Source organism: Fusarium solani (assembly GCF_023522795.1).
Source record: "Fusarium solani strain SB1 chromosome Unknown bctg00000014, whole genome shotgun sequence".
Lineage (NCBI taxonomy): Eukaryota > Fungi > Ascomycota > Sordariomycetes > Hypocreales > Nectriaceae > Fusarium > Fusarium solani.
Genome location: NW_027072141.1, coordinates 191,312 through 206,130, shown reverse-complemented (window position 1 = coordinate 206,130; position 14,819 = coordinate 191,312). Strand labels below are relative to the sequence as shown.

The 14,819-nt window shown below is 50.3% G+C and overlaps 5 protein-coding genes across 5 annotated transcripts; 2 read left to right on the top strand and 3 right to left on the bottom strand.

Moving 5' to 3' along the window:
* Nucleotides 1-387: 387 nt before the first annotated feature.
* Nucleotides 388-1,834, top strand: MRS44_017548 (uncharacterized protein; the record flags this gene model as incomplete). Its single annotated transcript, XM_065615459.1, has 4 exons — nt 388-424; nt 1,082-1,180; nt 1,351-1,610; nt 1,700-1,834. 4 exons carry the CDS (start codon nt 388-390, stop codon nt 1,832-1,834), a joined length of 531 nt encoding a protein of 176 aa, XP_065471531.1.
* A 538-nt stretch (nt 1,835-2,372) lies between these two features.
* MRS44_017547 (uncharacterized protein) lies at nt 2,373-2,750 on the bottom strand (the record flags this gene model as incomplete). Its single annotated transcript, XM_065615458.1, has 1 exon — nt 2,373-2,750. The coding sequence occupies one exon, from the start codon at nt 2,748-2,750 to the stop codon at nt 2,373-2,375; it is 378 nt and encodes a 125-aa protein (XP_065471530.1).
* A 131-nt stretch (nt 2,751-2,881) lies between these two features.
* On the bottom strand, nt 2,882-3,778 carry MRS44_017546 (uncharacterized protein; the record flags this gene model as incomplete). The annotated part of the gene is made up of 1 exon (XM_065615457.1): nt 2,882-3,778. The coding sequence occupies one exon, from the start codon at nt 3,776-3,778 to the stop codon at nt 2,882-2,884; it is 897 nt and encodes a 298-aa protein (XP_065471529.1).
* A 2,270-nt stretch (nt 3,779-6,048) lies between these two features.
* On the bottom strand, nt 6,049-6,609 carry MRS44_017545 (uncharacterized protein; the record flags this gene model as incomplete). Its single annotated transcript, XM_065615456.1, has 1 exon — nt 6,049-6,609. The coding sequence occupies one exon, from the start codon at nt 6,607-6,609 to the stop codon at nt 6,049-6,051; it is 561 nt and encodes a 186-aa protein (XP_065471528.1).
* A 3,048-nt stretch (nt 6,610-9,657) lies between these two features.
* MRS44_017544 (uncharacterized protein) lies at nt 9,658-14,574 on the top strand (the record flags this gene model as incomplete). The annotated part of the gene is made up of 1 exon (XM_065615455.1): nt 9,658-14,574. The coding sequence occupies one exon, from the start codon at nt 9,658-9,660 to the stop codon at nt 14,572-14,574; it is 4,917 nt and encodes a 1,638-aa protein (XP_065471527.1).
* Between the last annotated feature and the right edge of the window lie 245 nt (nt 14,575-14,819).

The window sequence follows — 14,819 nt, the reverse complement described above, 5'->3', positions numbered from 1 at the left end:
CCACTGGTTACAACAATATCTGTGGCTTGTGGCGGTGAAGGTGTAAGGAAAGAACCGACGCTCCGCACGGAGGATAAGCAAGAAGAACAGAATATCTTCCAGCCGTCAATCAATAAGATCACCAGCTTCTGCTCCATAATCTACTAAATAAGATTCGCCTGCATGTCCAACTGCGTGGGTCCCTTAAGCTCAAGGTAATCTAATGGCCCGTGCGCGACAGCCCGTCCCCGCAGGCTGGGGTTAGTAATTGACTGTCAATTACCGGTGGATTGGCGACCAAGGTATTCTCGGAAAATGGCCCTAGCTCCTGAGTGATCATAACCCTCAGATCCTGTACCTCGCGAGGGGTTGGTACACTCATCTCCTGAGTGCGCATTGCCTCCCAAGATGTCACGCGCCCCACCCGACCGCGGTAACCCCGGAAGTACGTGAGGGGTACGAAAAGTTTAATCCCGGAAGGAATTCCTGCCAATTCCCCGCCAAAACACCATCAATTGATTTTGATACCATCAATGAATTCCCCTTTAATTCTAGAAGAGATACAGGTCATCAACCCTTATGATGACAAGAGCTTTATCAGGGAAGAGCAGAGTCGCCGCTTGTGGCCGGGCGACCCCACCCGGGCCGTTGACCTTCCGGTTGAAAATGACCGAGGCACCAACTTCGAGCCTTTCCACGTAGAAACACGCAATTTTCGCATTAAGCCCCACCCCCCAGAAACCGCGCACCCCCGGATACCGCGCATCATCACGAACATCGCTCATTTCAAGCATCATGAATAACTTCAATTTTAACAACACAACAACATCATGAGAATACTAAATCTGACATCCCCGTAATCTCCAATTGCCACTCGTGATATAGGTCTGCCTTTTTCCACTTCCTGACTTTTTCTGACGTCTCCCTCGGCTTCAGCAGTGCTGGATAGCCACGCGTGTTGTTTCATACTGGTTCATATGAAACTGAAACAGTCCCTGGACCCGGTTTCATATGAAACCATAACTCCCCCAGTTTCATATGTTTCAGTCGGTTTCATATGTTTCATATACGCCCGATGAGTCCCAAATATCTTAGATTCAAGAAAATCATGCCAAAATCGAGAAAGATGCACTGGACCACAACGACTGGAACGAACTCAGAGATATTCATGCGTTCTTACAAAGTATTCCACCAGATCTCGGTACGCCAAGGCCGGGAGAATACACTCGATGAAGTTCTCTCCCATATGGATTTCCTCCATCATCACTTCACGCGGACAAAAAACCGGGCTTTCAGTGGCCCACGCTTCTACGCGCGCTTTCACGTGGCTTGGCTAAAGTTTCGAGAAGTATTACCAGCTTACCGAACAAGCCCCCGTGTACGTGGCCGGTATTCTCCTCCACCCAGCACTCCGAAAGAGCTATCTGAGTGAGCAGTGGAAGAGAAACCCAGCCTGGGTCAGCAATGCCGTGAAGGCTGTAAGGAAGATCTGGTCCACAGAGTACAAGAGCTACCAGCTCCCAGATAAACAACAGGAGAAAGGGCAAGAACTCGATGAGTTTGATCGCTGGAGGCAGAAGGTGTACAGCACAGCGAGTGAGGTGAAGGATGAATTCGACCGCTTTATTTATGTAAGTAATTTGAAGCCTTCTAATGGCCTGGTTTTGACGATACTTCGCAGGGCTCACAGGTTGGGATTGGATAACAAACGGCCTTACAGTGGTGGCTTGAACCGACCCAGCGAGAGAATTTCCCCCTCCTCTGCCGTATGGCTATTGACATATTCTGTATCCCCCATGTCTACGGAAGCAGAGCGAATCTTCTCAGGCGCAAGACGGCAGGTTACATGGGATAGAAGTAGCATGTCTGCCAAAATGGTAGAGGCATGTGAGTGCATTAAAAGTTGGATAAGTGTTCCAAAGGGAAAAAGCAGGCCGCTTCTTGCAGGGGGTGTTTAGGGAAGCGGAGGATATCGACGCGGCTGTAAGGATACTCCAAGAAGATATAGAGATGAGTAAGGGGGCAGAAAGTGATGGTGAGCCTAGGGAATTGGTAGTATAGGTAGGCAGACAATGCCAAACATCTTTGGGGTACTTGGAGATAAGGTGTATATCGACGCCGAGCTTGTCAAAAAAATTGGACTGCAACTGGATATTGTTTCGTATGAAACTGAAACCGGTTCATATGAAACTGAAACTATATTGACGCCCGGTTTCATGAAACTGAAACTCCCCCCAGTTTCAGTTTCATAGCGTGGCTATCCAGCACTGCTTGGATGTTCTAGTGTGGCATAGAGACCTTTTCGATCTCATCAAGAGATATTAGAGGTTGATCTTCCTGCGGATGAACATGTTCATCGGTGCTTGAAATGTCGCCAATTGAGACTGGGCCACCTAGAGGTCAGAATCAAGACTAGGTCGCTTGGGTCGGCGCTGCTGTGTAGACCGGATGCAGGTGAGTCGGACCGGAGACATCAAGGTATGGCGCGAGCCGCCGGTGTGAGTTTGCCTCTGCAGCTTCACATCTACTACGAAGCTCGAGAGCAATGAGCTTGATGAACTTGGGCCGTAGCTTCGTGCGGCAAAAGGAGATGCAAGCTGTGTCTGCTCCGATTCCAGAGGCTCAGTGCCCGCGACAGGCGCCGAGGTCTCGACGTTGGATGGAAGAGGGAGCTCTTTAGGTTGAGGATCAGCGTGGGAGCCGGTGAGCTGGGCCAGGAGACCATTCAACTTCATGGAATCCGAATTGCTGACCGCCAATGATGTAGCCATGTCTTGACCTGAAAATACTGAAGATGATCGGGCTGGTGCGGAGCAGAGGTTCTAGAAACGAGCGGCAGATTCCCCATAAGGAGTCGGACCAGGAGCTAGATATTGGTTACTGCGCGCATTTGTTCTGGCGTTCATCTTGCAGAGCTCCCGAAGCTGAGCCCGAGTGGCCGCGCAAGTATGTGGCCATTGAACATATGGGCCATTAGGTCCCCGGGCGGTAGGAGGAATGCTGCCGCAATTTTGGTCGGCATTGGCCTGAGCCTTGGTTCCTTTCCAGCTCCTCTTTGCCTCCCGAGCAACTCGCAAGCAGACTCCCCTGAGGCGGGGATGCCACTCTTGCCGAGGCGGAGAGGCGTTACTTTGGGGTCTTGTAGATACATCATGTAGGTGGACCACAAGTGCCGAATCATGGGCTTTGTCCACGGCACCCTTCGCAGCTGCTCTCTGGAGACCTCCCTCGTAGCCGCCTTGATAGTCTTGTCGTTATCCTCGGCAGATGATAGCTCGCTGAAGTGGTCGACGTGCTCGGTTTCCGGGCTAACAGGTTGACTCAGCTCCTCCGAGTAGATGGAGAAATAGCTTAACAAGGATGTGCTGGTGTGGGTCGAGTGGGCAGTAGAAGGTCGGCTCGATTCATAATCGGGACTGGACTCGAGACTGCTGAGGGTCGAGTCGACGGACCAGTTCGGGTACTGTTTCGGGGATAATGAAGGTAAGAAGCCAGGCGCGGGAGTCTTAGGAGGTGAAACCTTGCGGTCCGGCCCGCCGTCGGGTGTTAAGGGGATATCATCCATATCGCTTAGCTGTGAGATAGGAGACATGGTATCTGCCAATTCTTCTTCAAGCACGCGGGGCTCCTCAATGCTGGGAATGGGAATATCCGCCACAACAACCGATGCGAGGAATTGTTGAGTAGGCGCATTTAAAATTGGGCGCATTCCTCCTCTTGACCCGGAATTGCGGTCGCGGGGGAGGAGGAGGCTGGGCATCGCCGTCGAGGGCAGGTTCGGGTGTCCTGGGGAGGCCATCGTGACGCGCGCCTCGCGACCAGGAGGCGGCGAAAGGTTGAAAAGGAGGCATGGTGGAGTAGAAGGAACGAGATTGCGCTATGGTGTCACGCAAACCTAGGAGCGCTGTATTATCGACCAGAGTTGTTGGCAATGTCGGTCGAGGGCCGTGACGGAAAGCCGAAGTACTCGTGACGTTGGTATAAGTGTCAAACGTGAAAGTGCGAGGGCGTTTGATTCTGTCGTCTGGGTTGGCCATGCACGTCGCATGAAGATTCGGCGCATGGCCAGTGTCTCGGAGCGTGGGAGCAGCTGCCGGATGCGTAGTCGCGGGAATAGCTGTACGCCATACATATAAAACAGTAGCCAAGCTTTTGTAGTCCGTGGATCTCTGGCTCTTGGCATGTAAGCTTTTGTTGGGCCAGATATTGACGCAGAAGAGAAACGCGACGAGAGCATCTTCACCCAGTAGTTCCTGTTTGTTTGTTGTGATCGAGACCGAGATAAGAAGCCAGCTCCGAGCCTCGTTCAGGTCAAACACGCTTCTCGTTGGCTGATCTGGACCTCGGGTACCACCTCTTGGAAACGCACCAGCAGCGTGCACCTGCAGTCGGCGAGTTAACGGTAATTATCGTTTGGTCCGAAGCAAAAGCTGGAGCAAATGTGAGCTCGCAACATCCCTAGAGCTAGAAAATAGTAGCATAGATGGCGATCTAACGAGGGAGCGTCTCGTCTGGCTTGCATGATTAGCCACGCAAGGTTGAGCGTCGGCATGTTTCGTCCCCTGCTGAAGCCCTGGATGAGTAACAAAAAGCCAACAGGGGCACAGACAAATTAAATGCCCGCATTCGTTTGAACAGTGTGTGAGGGGTTTCCGGCGCTACCGACGCCATAGAACGCGTCAACATGACGAAGGCCAAATCCAAAAGGTGACGATGGATCCTGCTAATCATCACCTCGTCAAACGATTGTAATCGGTTAGTTGTGAGAACCAGTATGCCAGCATACTAATCTAGTTCACGCAGGAAAACTGTTGAAACAAAAATGGGTTACCCCCAGAAGACTGTTGAGACTTATACTTCAACAAAAACAGAAAGGCATTGTGGTGTGGGTCGCTTGAGCGCTGAAGCAGGATCACTTTCCAGCAGCTGGCAATCTTGGACGCTCATCAAGATTCTTTCTATCTTAACCGGATCCACCCCGATTTCGGGCTGGGACCTAACAAATATTTCCCGCCTATATCTAACACCCCTGGGCATTTCCATTTTTATAGACTCTTACTGGAGGCAGAAGATGCCACGCGGAAAAAGAATTCTTCGGTTTCCACGTTTAGTCTCACTCCGGTTACCGCTCATTCCGGAAGTGTCCAGCCTTTCTGTGACAGAAACAAGGTCACCTAATGCAATAGGCCTACTCCACTGGAGGATGCGACCAGCACGGGGATATGTCTTTCATTCGGCGCTGATCTTGTAGAGAGTCAGGCCCTTTCCCATAAGATCAGCCCTAGTGGCAAACAAATCCAAGCCGGAAGCCGGAAGCAGGCCCAAAATCAGGTTTGTCTCGCGTGACCACGGCTGGACGACTGAACCATGGTCCATAGTGTAACTTATCGTACCCTCCCTGGAGGGACTCCATGCACTACCGGTCCACCACTTCTATTGGAGTGAACAGTCGGTGCTGATGATAAAAACCGCGATTGCTTTTCCACCCATCCAGGTGATGACTTCAGGCTCGAACAGGAACAGGCCCCCTAATGGTCCGAAGCCACCAGGTCCCGACGTCTCTCCATCCTACCACCTGCGGTACAGAGCGCTGTAAAGCCGACTGTGAGGATATCCCGCTCATCTGGCCCTCTCGAAGCTAGAACTGGTTTCCTGATGTGCCATCCACCCTCTACTCTCCAGTTATCTCTCCAGACTTCGCCATCAATCGACTGTGCACAGCACGTTTTAAGATCTTGACCGATCATGTAGATATTGACCTGGTTGGTGTTTACGGTATGGCGTCGGACAAACTCGTAAACACGCTGCCGAGGCGTTGAAATGTTGCTGGCGATGGTATCCAGTTCGACCCATCAAACCGTTTGCGCCAGAGGGTGCTATCGGTGCCGACGAAGGGTGATAAAGGTACCCTCATAAACTCATGTCTCTAAGGACCGTTACCAACTTGGAACCTGTGAACGATCCGATTATGAGAGTTCAGAATGAAGACGTCGATTCGATTGCCGCGGGAGACTGCGCTGAGGTGCTGTGCTGCTGTGTAGGGCGCCATACTTTGCTCTGAATGCCGGCCTAATAATCATAGTAAAGTATCGGAAGGAAAGTAATATTAGACCGAGGTGCGTAAGGGGTGCGAGCATATGAGGTTCGGTCTGAGTAGCCAGATAGACTCGAGTAGATCGAGTCTTGAAGGTCGCCAGGAACAAAAAAGTGTTGGTCGTTGTTCCCATGGCCTCGGCTGCCCTCGGCGTGATGCATGGGGATCAGCTGGACGAGAGGAACAAGAAGGTTCGGTGACGTCGGAGTCGCTCGGTTGGTAACGCCGGGGATGTAGGCGATCTGGATAATATTGGAGGCTTGAGTAAGGACGGTGGGAGCTATAGAGTGAACGGTATGTGTCGATGGGGGATGAGTCCCCCTCAAGGCGGCATCATTCGCAGAGTTTTGCACAGGATCCACGTCTTCGACTTTGATAGATGTGGGAGCCTGTGACCTCTTAGGTTTGATATAGAACCTCCAGACTAAATATGTAGCGACGGCAATCATTACGATGCTACCGACGATACCGCCAATGATGCCACCAATGGTTAGGCCGCCGCCGCCTTTGTCAGATTCGGCCTCTTCATCCTTCATGCAGCCGAATGTAGCACATAGGGGGCAATCGAGGGGAACGGTAAACTTGCAGCTCTCGCCGTCTGAGCACTTAGGGCATTGGAGCCTTGTGCTATCATCATACTTGATACAGTCGTTACCTCGAGGGACGAGCTGAAGTACTGTGAACCGACATCAGCGGCTGTCGGTAGGCAGGAGGATAAGGGGACCATAGTCACTTGCCGCGTTTTAACTCATCCAAGTCTCTAGCAACGAAGTATCGAGACCCGCCCATGTTGATGTCCCAACAGTGAGAGGTCGACAAGAAATTGAGATAATATCGGCGCTCGAAGTTTGCCAAGTGTCGATCATTTGGGCTGATAAGTCAAGCTTAAGTCGGGTGGGTTATCGGCACAGGCTTGGCAATGGTTGGATTTCGATGGCGAATTGTGTTAGAACCCGACAGGTAAGAAAGGGAAACGAAAGATCGAACGGTTCGACAGGCAAAGATGAGGTGAGGAACATCTATAGAACAGACCTGACTGGAGCTGGATTTTGGGTGGATCCGAAATGTCCGCTGCTTCGCTGGGAAATGAATTGGTCTGTTTTCTAGAGTTGGTTACCTTTCTCTGTAAACGAACTGTAGGCGGCCTCTCACAGGTTTCTTGGGAACTCATATCCAATTAAACATTCTAAATTACCTACTGGGCTGAGTACAGCTCGCTTTTCGACGAAAACATGTCCAAACGCATCCGTGCACACGTCCGTGTCCCAAGCCTTCTCGTTTTTGGTATGCTGGAGGGTCTTGTCCTGGTTAGCACTGCGCCATCATCGGTCGCTCCAGGCAACTCGACCGAGCCTCAAAGTTAGGGGGGCACATTCCTTGTGACATTTGAGAAGGCGGTGTTGTATCGCCATGGAACATAACACTACCTCGCTTGTCGGGAACGATGGACTCGCCTTGCGTGCAGGAGACGTTAGTAGCATTAGCAACTCTAACCGTTTTTTTTTTTTGGTTCGTCACTGAATGCTTGTTAACCCTCTCTTGCAATGTCTGTACTGCTGCAATAGGCGGTTAGCGAGAATCAAGTCGAAGAACAACTTCAATGTTACGGTCACTTACGCCATCGCAGGGCCCTGCTCATGTGCACGGCGCTATGTCAGACAACTGGCTCCACAGGGATCATTGACGGCACCAGTCAATTGATGAGAATTATCTAAAGAACAAAAGAAATCGAACAGCCATGTGTTCGGGCATAGCTATTTAAGCTCATGTCGTTAGGATTATGCGACAGGCCAGATGTGAAACCGGATAGTTACATCCGGTCACACGAATGTTATGCGACACGCTACTACAATTTGGCTGAAACAGCTGCTCCCTCCTCATGCCCGTCGGCCGCACGTGGCGGACAGGGATAATAACCGTGGAAGCACCCGGGTGCTGGATTAGACGAAGGACAAACTCAGACAACACGTTTCGAGTAACATCGTATTCGTTCATATCAGGGCGATGCCAATGCAATGTAACTATCCTAGAGTCCAGACCAACCATCCAATTGACCCTCAACAGATAGCTCTGACGAGCTGCCTCCGGGACGATATCGGAGGATTTAGGCACCGGTAACCTTACTGGAGTTTTTACCTCGCATCTCCCTGGGTCAGACCGAGATAAACCGCTACCTCCAACGGATCCTTCCGCCCCAGCCCCATTGCCCAGGAGCCACGACTTTGTTGGGTGCAATGGCTGCCACCAAATGTGTCCGTGCAAAGGCAATGACACATCAGCTCTCGCCTCCCGCGAGCAGGTCATGGAGGATCAAAATCGGTACCTCAACATGTTTTGACTCCCCGACTGCCGACATTTACCATCTGAAGATGCAACTATTGCAGCATACTGATTGCAGCTGCGTTCTTATTCGCAAATGAGGCGAAGAAATCAGTAGTCCAAATCATCAGAGGTCGCGGAGGACATATTTAACATGCCACTAGAGCCGTTCCAAAAAAAACCCCAATACCGGTCTCCAGCCAGCCCGTAGCGAGCGTGTCATCTCTTTCCAGATGCGAACCAGAGCTCTTTGTTAGCATGGGACCACAACTTCAGCAAGCGGACAGGATGGCATGGGACTCTCACTGGGGATTTTGTTGACATCGGGTTCGCGTGGTGTGGTGTCGCATTTAGCTAGCGATGCGATCATTATCTCTTTGCTTGCGCGAAGGCATCCAACGCGTACTCGCCCCACTGCTAACCCACTATCTAAGTGTCTCAGAAGTTTAGTACAGGGCTGTTATTATCATATTGCAACCTAAGTGAGCTAAGTGAGCCGCTAGCCGTAATTGGCTTAGGTCCTTGCAAAGTACGCGTTGGATGCCTTCGCGCAAGCAAAGAGATATCTGGTGACACGAAGCTAACTATCCCTTCAATTGTCGAGGTGCTCCGGCAAGTACCCCGCCCCACACCACCCCTGTCAACGAGGAGGTACATGAGGGGAACCACACGATGTGTCATTAATCATCACCATCTAAATCCTCATACAAACCTGTCGCAGGGTAGGCATGATCTTCGCGGCCTCATGAGACAACTGCATTAGTAATCTAGCCGTATGCTTTAAGTAACGCTGCGGGATGGAGTACCCCGCACAAGAGACAACTTCAGACATCAATCAATCAACACACTGCTGCTGCCCATTATTCTTTACCTGATCCTTGATCCTTTCAGCACGCTCAGTGCGACAGTTATGAGCCCGGAGACTCTTCCGCTGCGTCGCACGCCAGATCTATCACCACCAGCACCTTCTGCTGTCAAGTCCGTCGCAATGAGCTCATTCTTTCAACTTGGAAATCTCCTCAGGGGAACCGGCACGAAGTTGGGCCGACCGCGCAATACTGACGTCCGGATCATTGTCGGATGTGTCAGATGAAGCGATGCGAAACAGCAACTTGAAACCCGCAACAGATTTGACAGAGAAGACTTTAAAACCAAGAATAACTAACATTTTTGCATGATCTCTTCAATTTAACACAAATTGCTAACGCATTGATCAGAAGTCAACTGAAAACGAAGTCATCGTCTTTTGACTGAAAATCATCAAAATGTCGATCAGAGACCATAATCTCACCATGCTCAACGCCCGTGAGGACTGGACGAACTGGATCAACTCTATTGAGGACCTGGCTGTTCGCAACGACGTCTGGAGCTACTGTGATCCAGAAGGGACTGAAACCTTGGTCTTCACTGCCACCAAACCATCGGACTCAGCAAGCAAAGACACAATCCAGAAGTATCACAGCCTCCAGGCCATCCACGACACCGAGAAGAAGAAATATGACAAGGTCTCCGATCGCATCGACCTCACGGTGTGCCAGGAGTACAAGCAACACTACCTCGGAATCCATGACGTCCGCGGCAAACTCATCGCGCTGGCTGACAGCATCCAGCCCACCGCGAAGGATCAGAAGCACAACGTCAGGACCGAGTTTGAAAAGCTTAAGAAAGGCCCTAGCAACACCAGTCTCGACAAATGGCTCAGCCGCTGGCCGGCGCTCGTTAACAACGCCAAGCGTTACAAGATTGAGAACCTCAGCGAGTCGCAGATCTGTGATGCGTTCATTGAAGCATCTCGCGAAGTCAACCCACCGTTCTACAACTATATGAAGTCCAAGGAAGCTCAGGTCGAGAATGAGAAGAATCTCGTCAAGGAGGCTGCAAGAACCATGGAGAAGATCTCAAACGCATTTCTCACTGCGCTCAACGAGATTAACCCTGATCACGCCAGTAACGGTTCTGTCACCATCGCAAGTTCGACTGATTCTGAAGGGGATGAAAACGATGAAAATGACGATGTCACCATTGTTCAGAAAGCTCAGAATACAGTTAATAGAGCTCTCAAGTCCTTTCGCAAGCTCAATCCAACCCTCTCCGAGAAGAAGATCACGATCGGATTCTGTATTAGGCAGTTCAGGACAATGGCACCACCGAAGGAGAACGCTACTAGAGGACGAGCAGCCCACGCTACTTTTCAAGGCAGGAAGCATGGCAATGATTCAGACTCGCACAACGAGCAGAATCAGCCTCAACAGAAAAGACAGCGAACAGAACCTTCATCCTCGAACACAAGCCTTCGAGACTGCGTCTGTGGCATGTCTCACAAATACGCTGATTGCTACTACCTCAATCCTTCGAATGCACCGGAGGGATGGTCACCAATCATTCAAGTCCAATCGAAAGTCATCACTGCAGTCAAAGGGAGCAGGCGGCTTCGGGCAAACATTGAAAAGAACTTCAAGAGAAACAACATCGACCTGCCTAAGTTCTGGCAGAATCAACCTAAGAATCAAGCACAAGACGAGACTTCAAACACTGCTACATCGCCATCCAAATCAAGAGCTGCATTTGTTACGTCAAGGTTCGCGTTTGGCACAACTGCAAAAGACGAGTACGGCGACTGTTTCCGACTCGACAACTGCGCGGATACACATGTCTGCAACGACCTGTCTCGCTTCACTAATTACAAACCTCTGGATGGTGAAATCATAGAGTTTGGCGACTCAGGCACGTACATCGCAGGCATCGGCAATGTCACGGTCCATGTCGACACTCCATCGGGCCCAGGTCTAATTCAGATCGAGAACGTTGCTCATGTTCCTGGATTCCACTGGAACCTCATCAACACACACTCTCTCGAACAACAAGGCCTCTACTTCAATACCAGAACCTGTTGGATGGAATACTCGGATGCATCAAATGCCTTCAAAGCAACCAAACATGGTGCTTTTCGAGTTGTTGAATCTCACATTAAGGACGCTGTCTTCAAGGCCGAATCTCATGAAGAGGCAGCGCAGTCCTTTGCGATGGCTACCAAATCGAGAACGCCTCGAGTGGCCACAGCTTCCATGGACACCTGGCATGCAAGGCTAGGCCATATCCGAAAAGAAGCTCTTGAACATGTGCCTCAAGTAGTCGAAGGAGTCGCACTTGGCACTCGCGACTTTGAGCGAAAGTCAGAACTATGTCCTGAATGTCAACTCGGACAAGCGCATCAACAAATCTCCCGCATACCAACGTGGAGAGGAACTTACCCCTTCGAGAAGATACACCTTGATCTTGTCGACATGGAGGAAGCATTCAATGCTAACTCCTGGGTCGCTCACTTCTATTGCGACTACTCAGCTTACCATATCTCCTTCAATCTTCCAAACAAGAATCAAGATGAACTTCTGTCTGTAACACATGAGTTTCTGGCCATAACAAATGACAACTGGGGTTTCACTACGCGATACATCCAATCAGATGGCGAGAAAGGTCTGGGGAAGAAATGGAAGCATTTCATCGCAATGAAGGGAATTACCTTCAACCCATCTCCGCCAGATACGCCAGATCAGAACGGTCCTGCCGAACGTTCTGGGGGGGTGATCATGACTATCGCTCGCAAGCTTCGAATACAGGGTAATCTACCTCAGAAGCTCTGGCCCTACATCGTAGCTCATGCTACTCGCCTCCTCAATCGCATCCCAGTTCAACGAAAACAATGGCAAACTCCATACGAAATGGTCCACGGCCGAAAACCCAACAACTCTCATCTCAAAATCATTGGCTCTCTTGCCTATGTATTGATCAAGAACAAGAAGGCTCGTCCAGCCAGAGCAAAATTACAAGAGAACGCGCTCATGGGATGGCTTGTCGGATTCGACGCAACCAACATCCATAAAGTTTGGATCCCACACCTTGATCGTGTCATTGTATCTCGGGATGTTCAAGTTGACGAGAAAGTTATGTACGATCCACAGCTTGCTACAACTCTCCCCGAATCAGGACAGGCTCTCGCGATCACGATCAATGAAGTTGATCTAGACGAAGATGATATCGAACCATTGCTCATTATGGAAGATGCAGCAACATCGGTTCCAGTTCCGATGCAAACAGAAGCAGAGCCACCTCCACCACGGCCTCTTCTTACGCCGCAAGAATCGCCTGAACGAGCAACAGTAGGGGAGATACAGGTCGAAGCACCTGTGGACGACTCGCCACCGCCACGGCCTTCGAACCCAGAAGCTCTCCATCAAGCATCACCGCGTCCTCAGACAAACGTGTCAAGACCAGAGGCACCCAGAAAGGAAAAGATAACGGACGCTGTAGTGCTCCAGAACCTTCGAACAACATCTGGGAGGAACATCAAACTGTCTCAGAGAGGTCAAGATACAATCGAAACACTCGGACCACGCTCCACTCTGCATCGAGTTCAGAAGCGAGCGCGAAGACAGGCATACGCCCTACGATTGGAACGCGCTAAGCTGGGACAACAGATCGCCCATGCTTTCGCAACAGCGCGGTCAATCCGAACTCATCGGAGGGACTTGTTACCACCGCCTGATTTTTGGCATCAACTGAAGCGACATCCTGAGAAACAAGGCTTCAAACGAGCCGCAGGTGCCGAGATCAAGTCACTCAAGGAGAAAGGATCCTTCCAGCTAGTTGATTGTCCAGAAGGCAAACAAATCCTGCCACTCAAATGGGTCTTTACCTACAAACTGGACGATGCAGGTTATCTCATTCGTCACAAAGCTCGCGTCTGTGTCAGAGGTGATCTTCAACACCACTCTGGTGAAGATATCTACGCAGCAACCGGTGCTTATCGAAGCTTCCGGATTCTGATGGCTCTCGTCTGTGCGTTTGGGCTGATATGTCATCAAGTTGACTTCAAGAACGCCTTCGTCAACGCTGACATGGACGAGGAGGTCTACACCACATGCCCACCGGGATATGGTCAATCAGGAAAGGTCTGGAGACTGCTCAAAGCGCTCTACGGTCTGCGTAAGTCACCAAAGCTCTGGTTCAATGAGCTTGTATCGTTCCTCAAAGATCTGGGATTTGAATATTGCCCAGATGAACCCTGTATCCTCATCAACAATGAGACTCAACTCATTCTATTTCTTTACGTGGATGATCTTCTCATCATCGCACAACCTGAATACCTTCAACAAGTCAACGAATTCAAAGCAGCAGTACACAGCAAATACGGGATCAAGGATTTGGGCGAAGCAATCTCCTTCCTCAACATCAGAATCCTTCGAGACATCAAAGCCAAGAAGCTCTGGATCTGCCAAGATGGATATATCGACAAACTCTCTGTCAAGTTCGGGATTGATCAGTCAATGAGAACGGCAACTCCTCTCACTTCATCGTATCGTCCCCAACCTTTCGAAGGACAGGCCACTATACAACAGATCACGGAGATGCAAGAAAAGGTAGGATCAATTCTGTACGCAGCAGTGGTATCAAGACCAGATGTCTCCTATGCAGCCAGCCAGTTAAGCCAGCACGCCATGAACCCTTCATCTGAACACCTGCGGTATGCAAACCGAGTTCTCTCATATCTCCAGACCACACAGTACTATGCCATCGAGTTCTCAGGCTCTGCAGATAAAGCTGCAGAGATAGAGACAGGCGATGATGAAGTGCTACAGCAGTCAAGCGACGCATCGTTCGCGGATGATCCAGAGACTCGAAAATCCACCCAGGGCTACCTCATGAAGTTGTTTAGCGGAGCTATCATGTGGCAGTCTTCCAAGCAGAAGACTGTAACCACGTCAACAACTGAAGCGGAGCTCTTATCGCTATCTCATACAGCGAGGGAGACAATAGCTCTATACCGACTGTTCGAACAGATACAGTTCGATCCGGAACACCAACCACGCATCCTCTGTGACAATCAACAAACAGTGGGACTGGTCCAGAAAGAGAGACCACAACTGACATCGAAGTTAAGACACGTCGACATCCACAACTTCTGGCTAAGACAGGTCCATCGAGACGGCAAAATTACAGTACAATGGGTTCCAACAACAGACATGCCTGCAGATGGCTTTACAAAACCTCTTTCAGCAGAAAAGCATTCTCGCTTCGTCAAGCAACTAGGTCTGGTTGATATCTCATCGCGGATTGATCCAGAATATGCTTCAGGAGAAGATGCTGATGAAGATGAAATTCAGACCTCATCTGATACAGAGTGAAATCTGGGGGGGTGTGTCGCAGGGTAGGCATGATCTTCACGGCCTCATGAGACAACTGCATTAGTAATCTAGCCGTATGCTTTAAGTAACGCTGCGGGATGGAGTACCCCGCACAAGAGACAACTTCAGACATCAATCAATCAACACACTGCTGCTGCCCATTATTCTTTACCTGATCCTTGATCCTTTCAGCACGCTCAGTGCGACAAAACCATTCTCAATTCAACGATGACTTTTCAATCGAT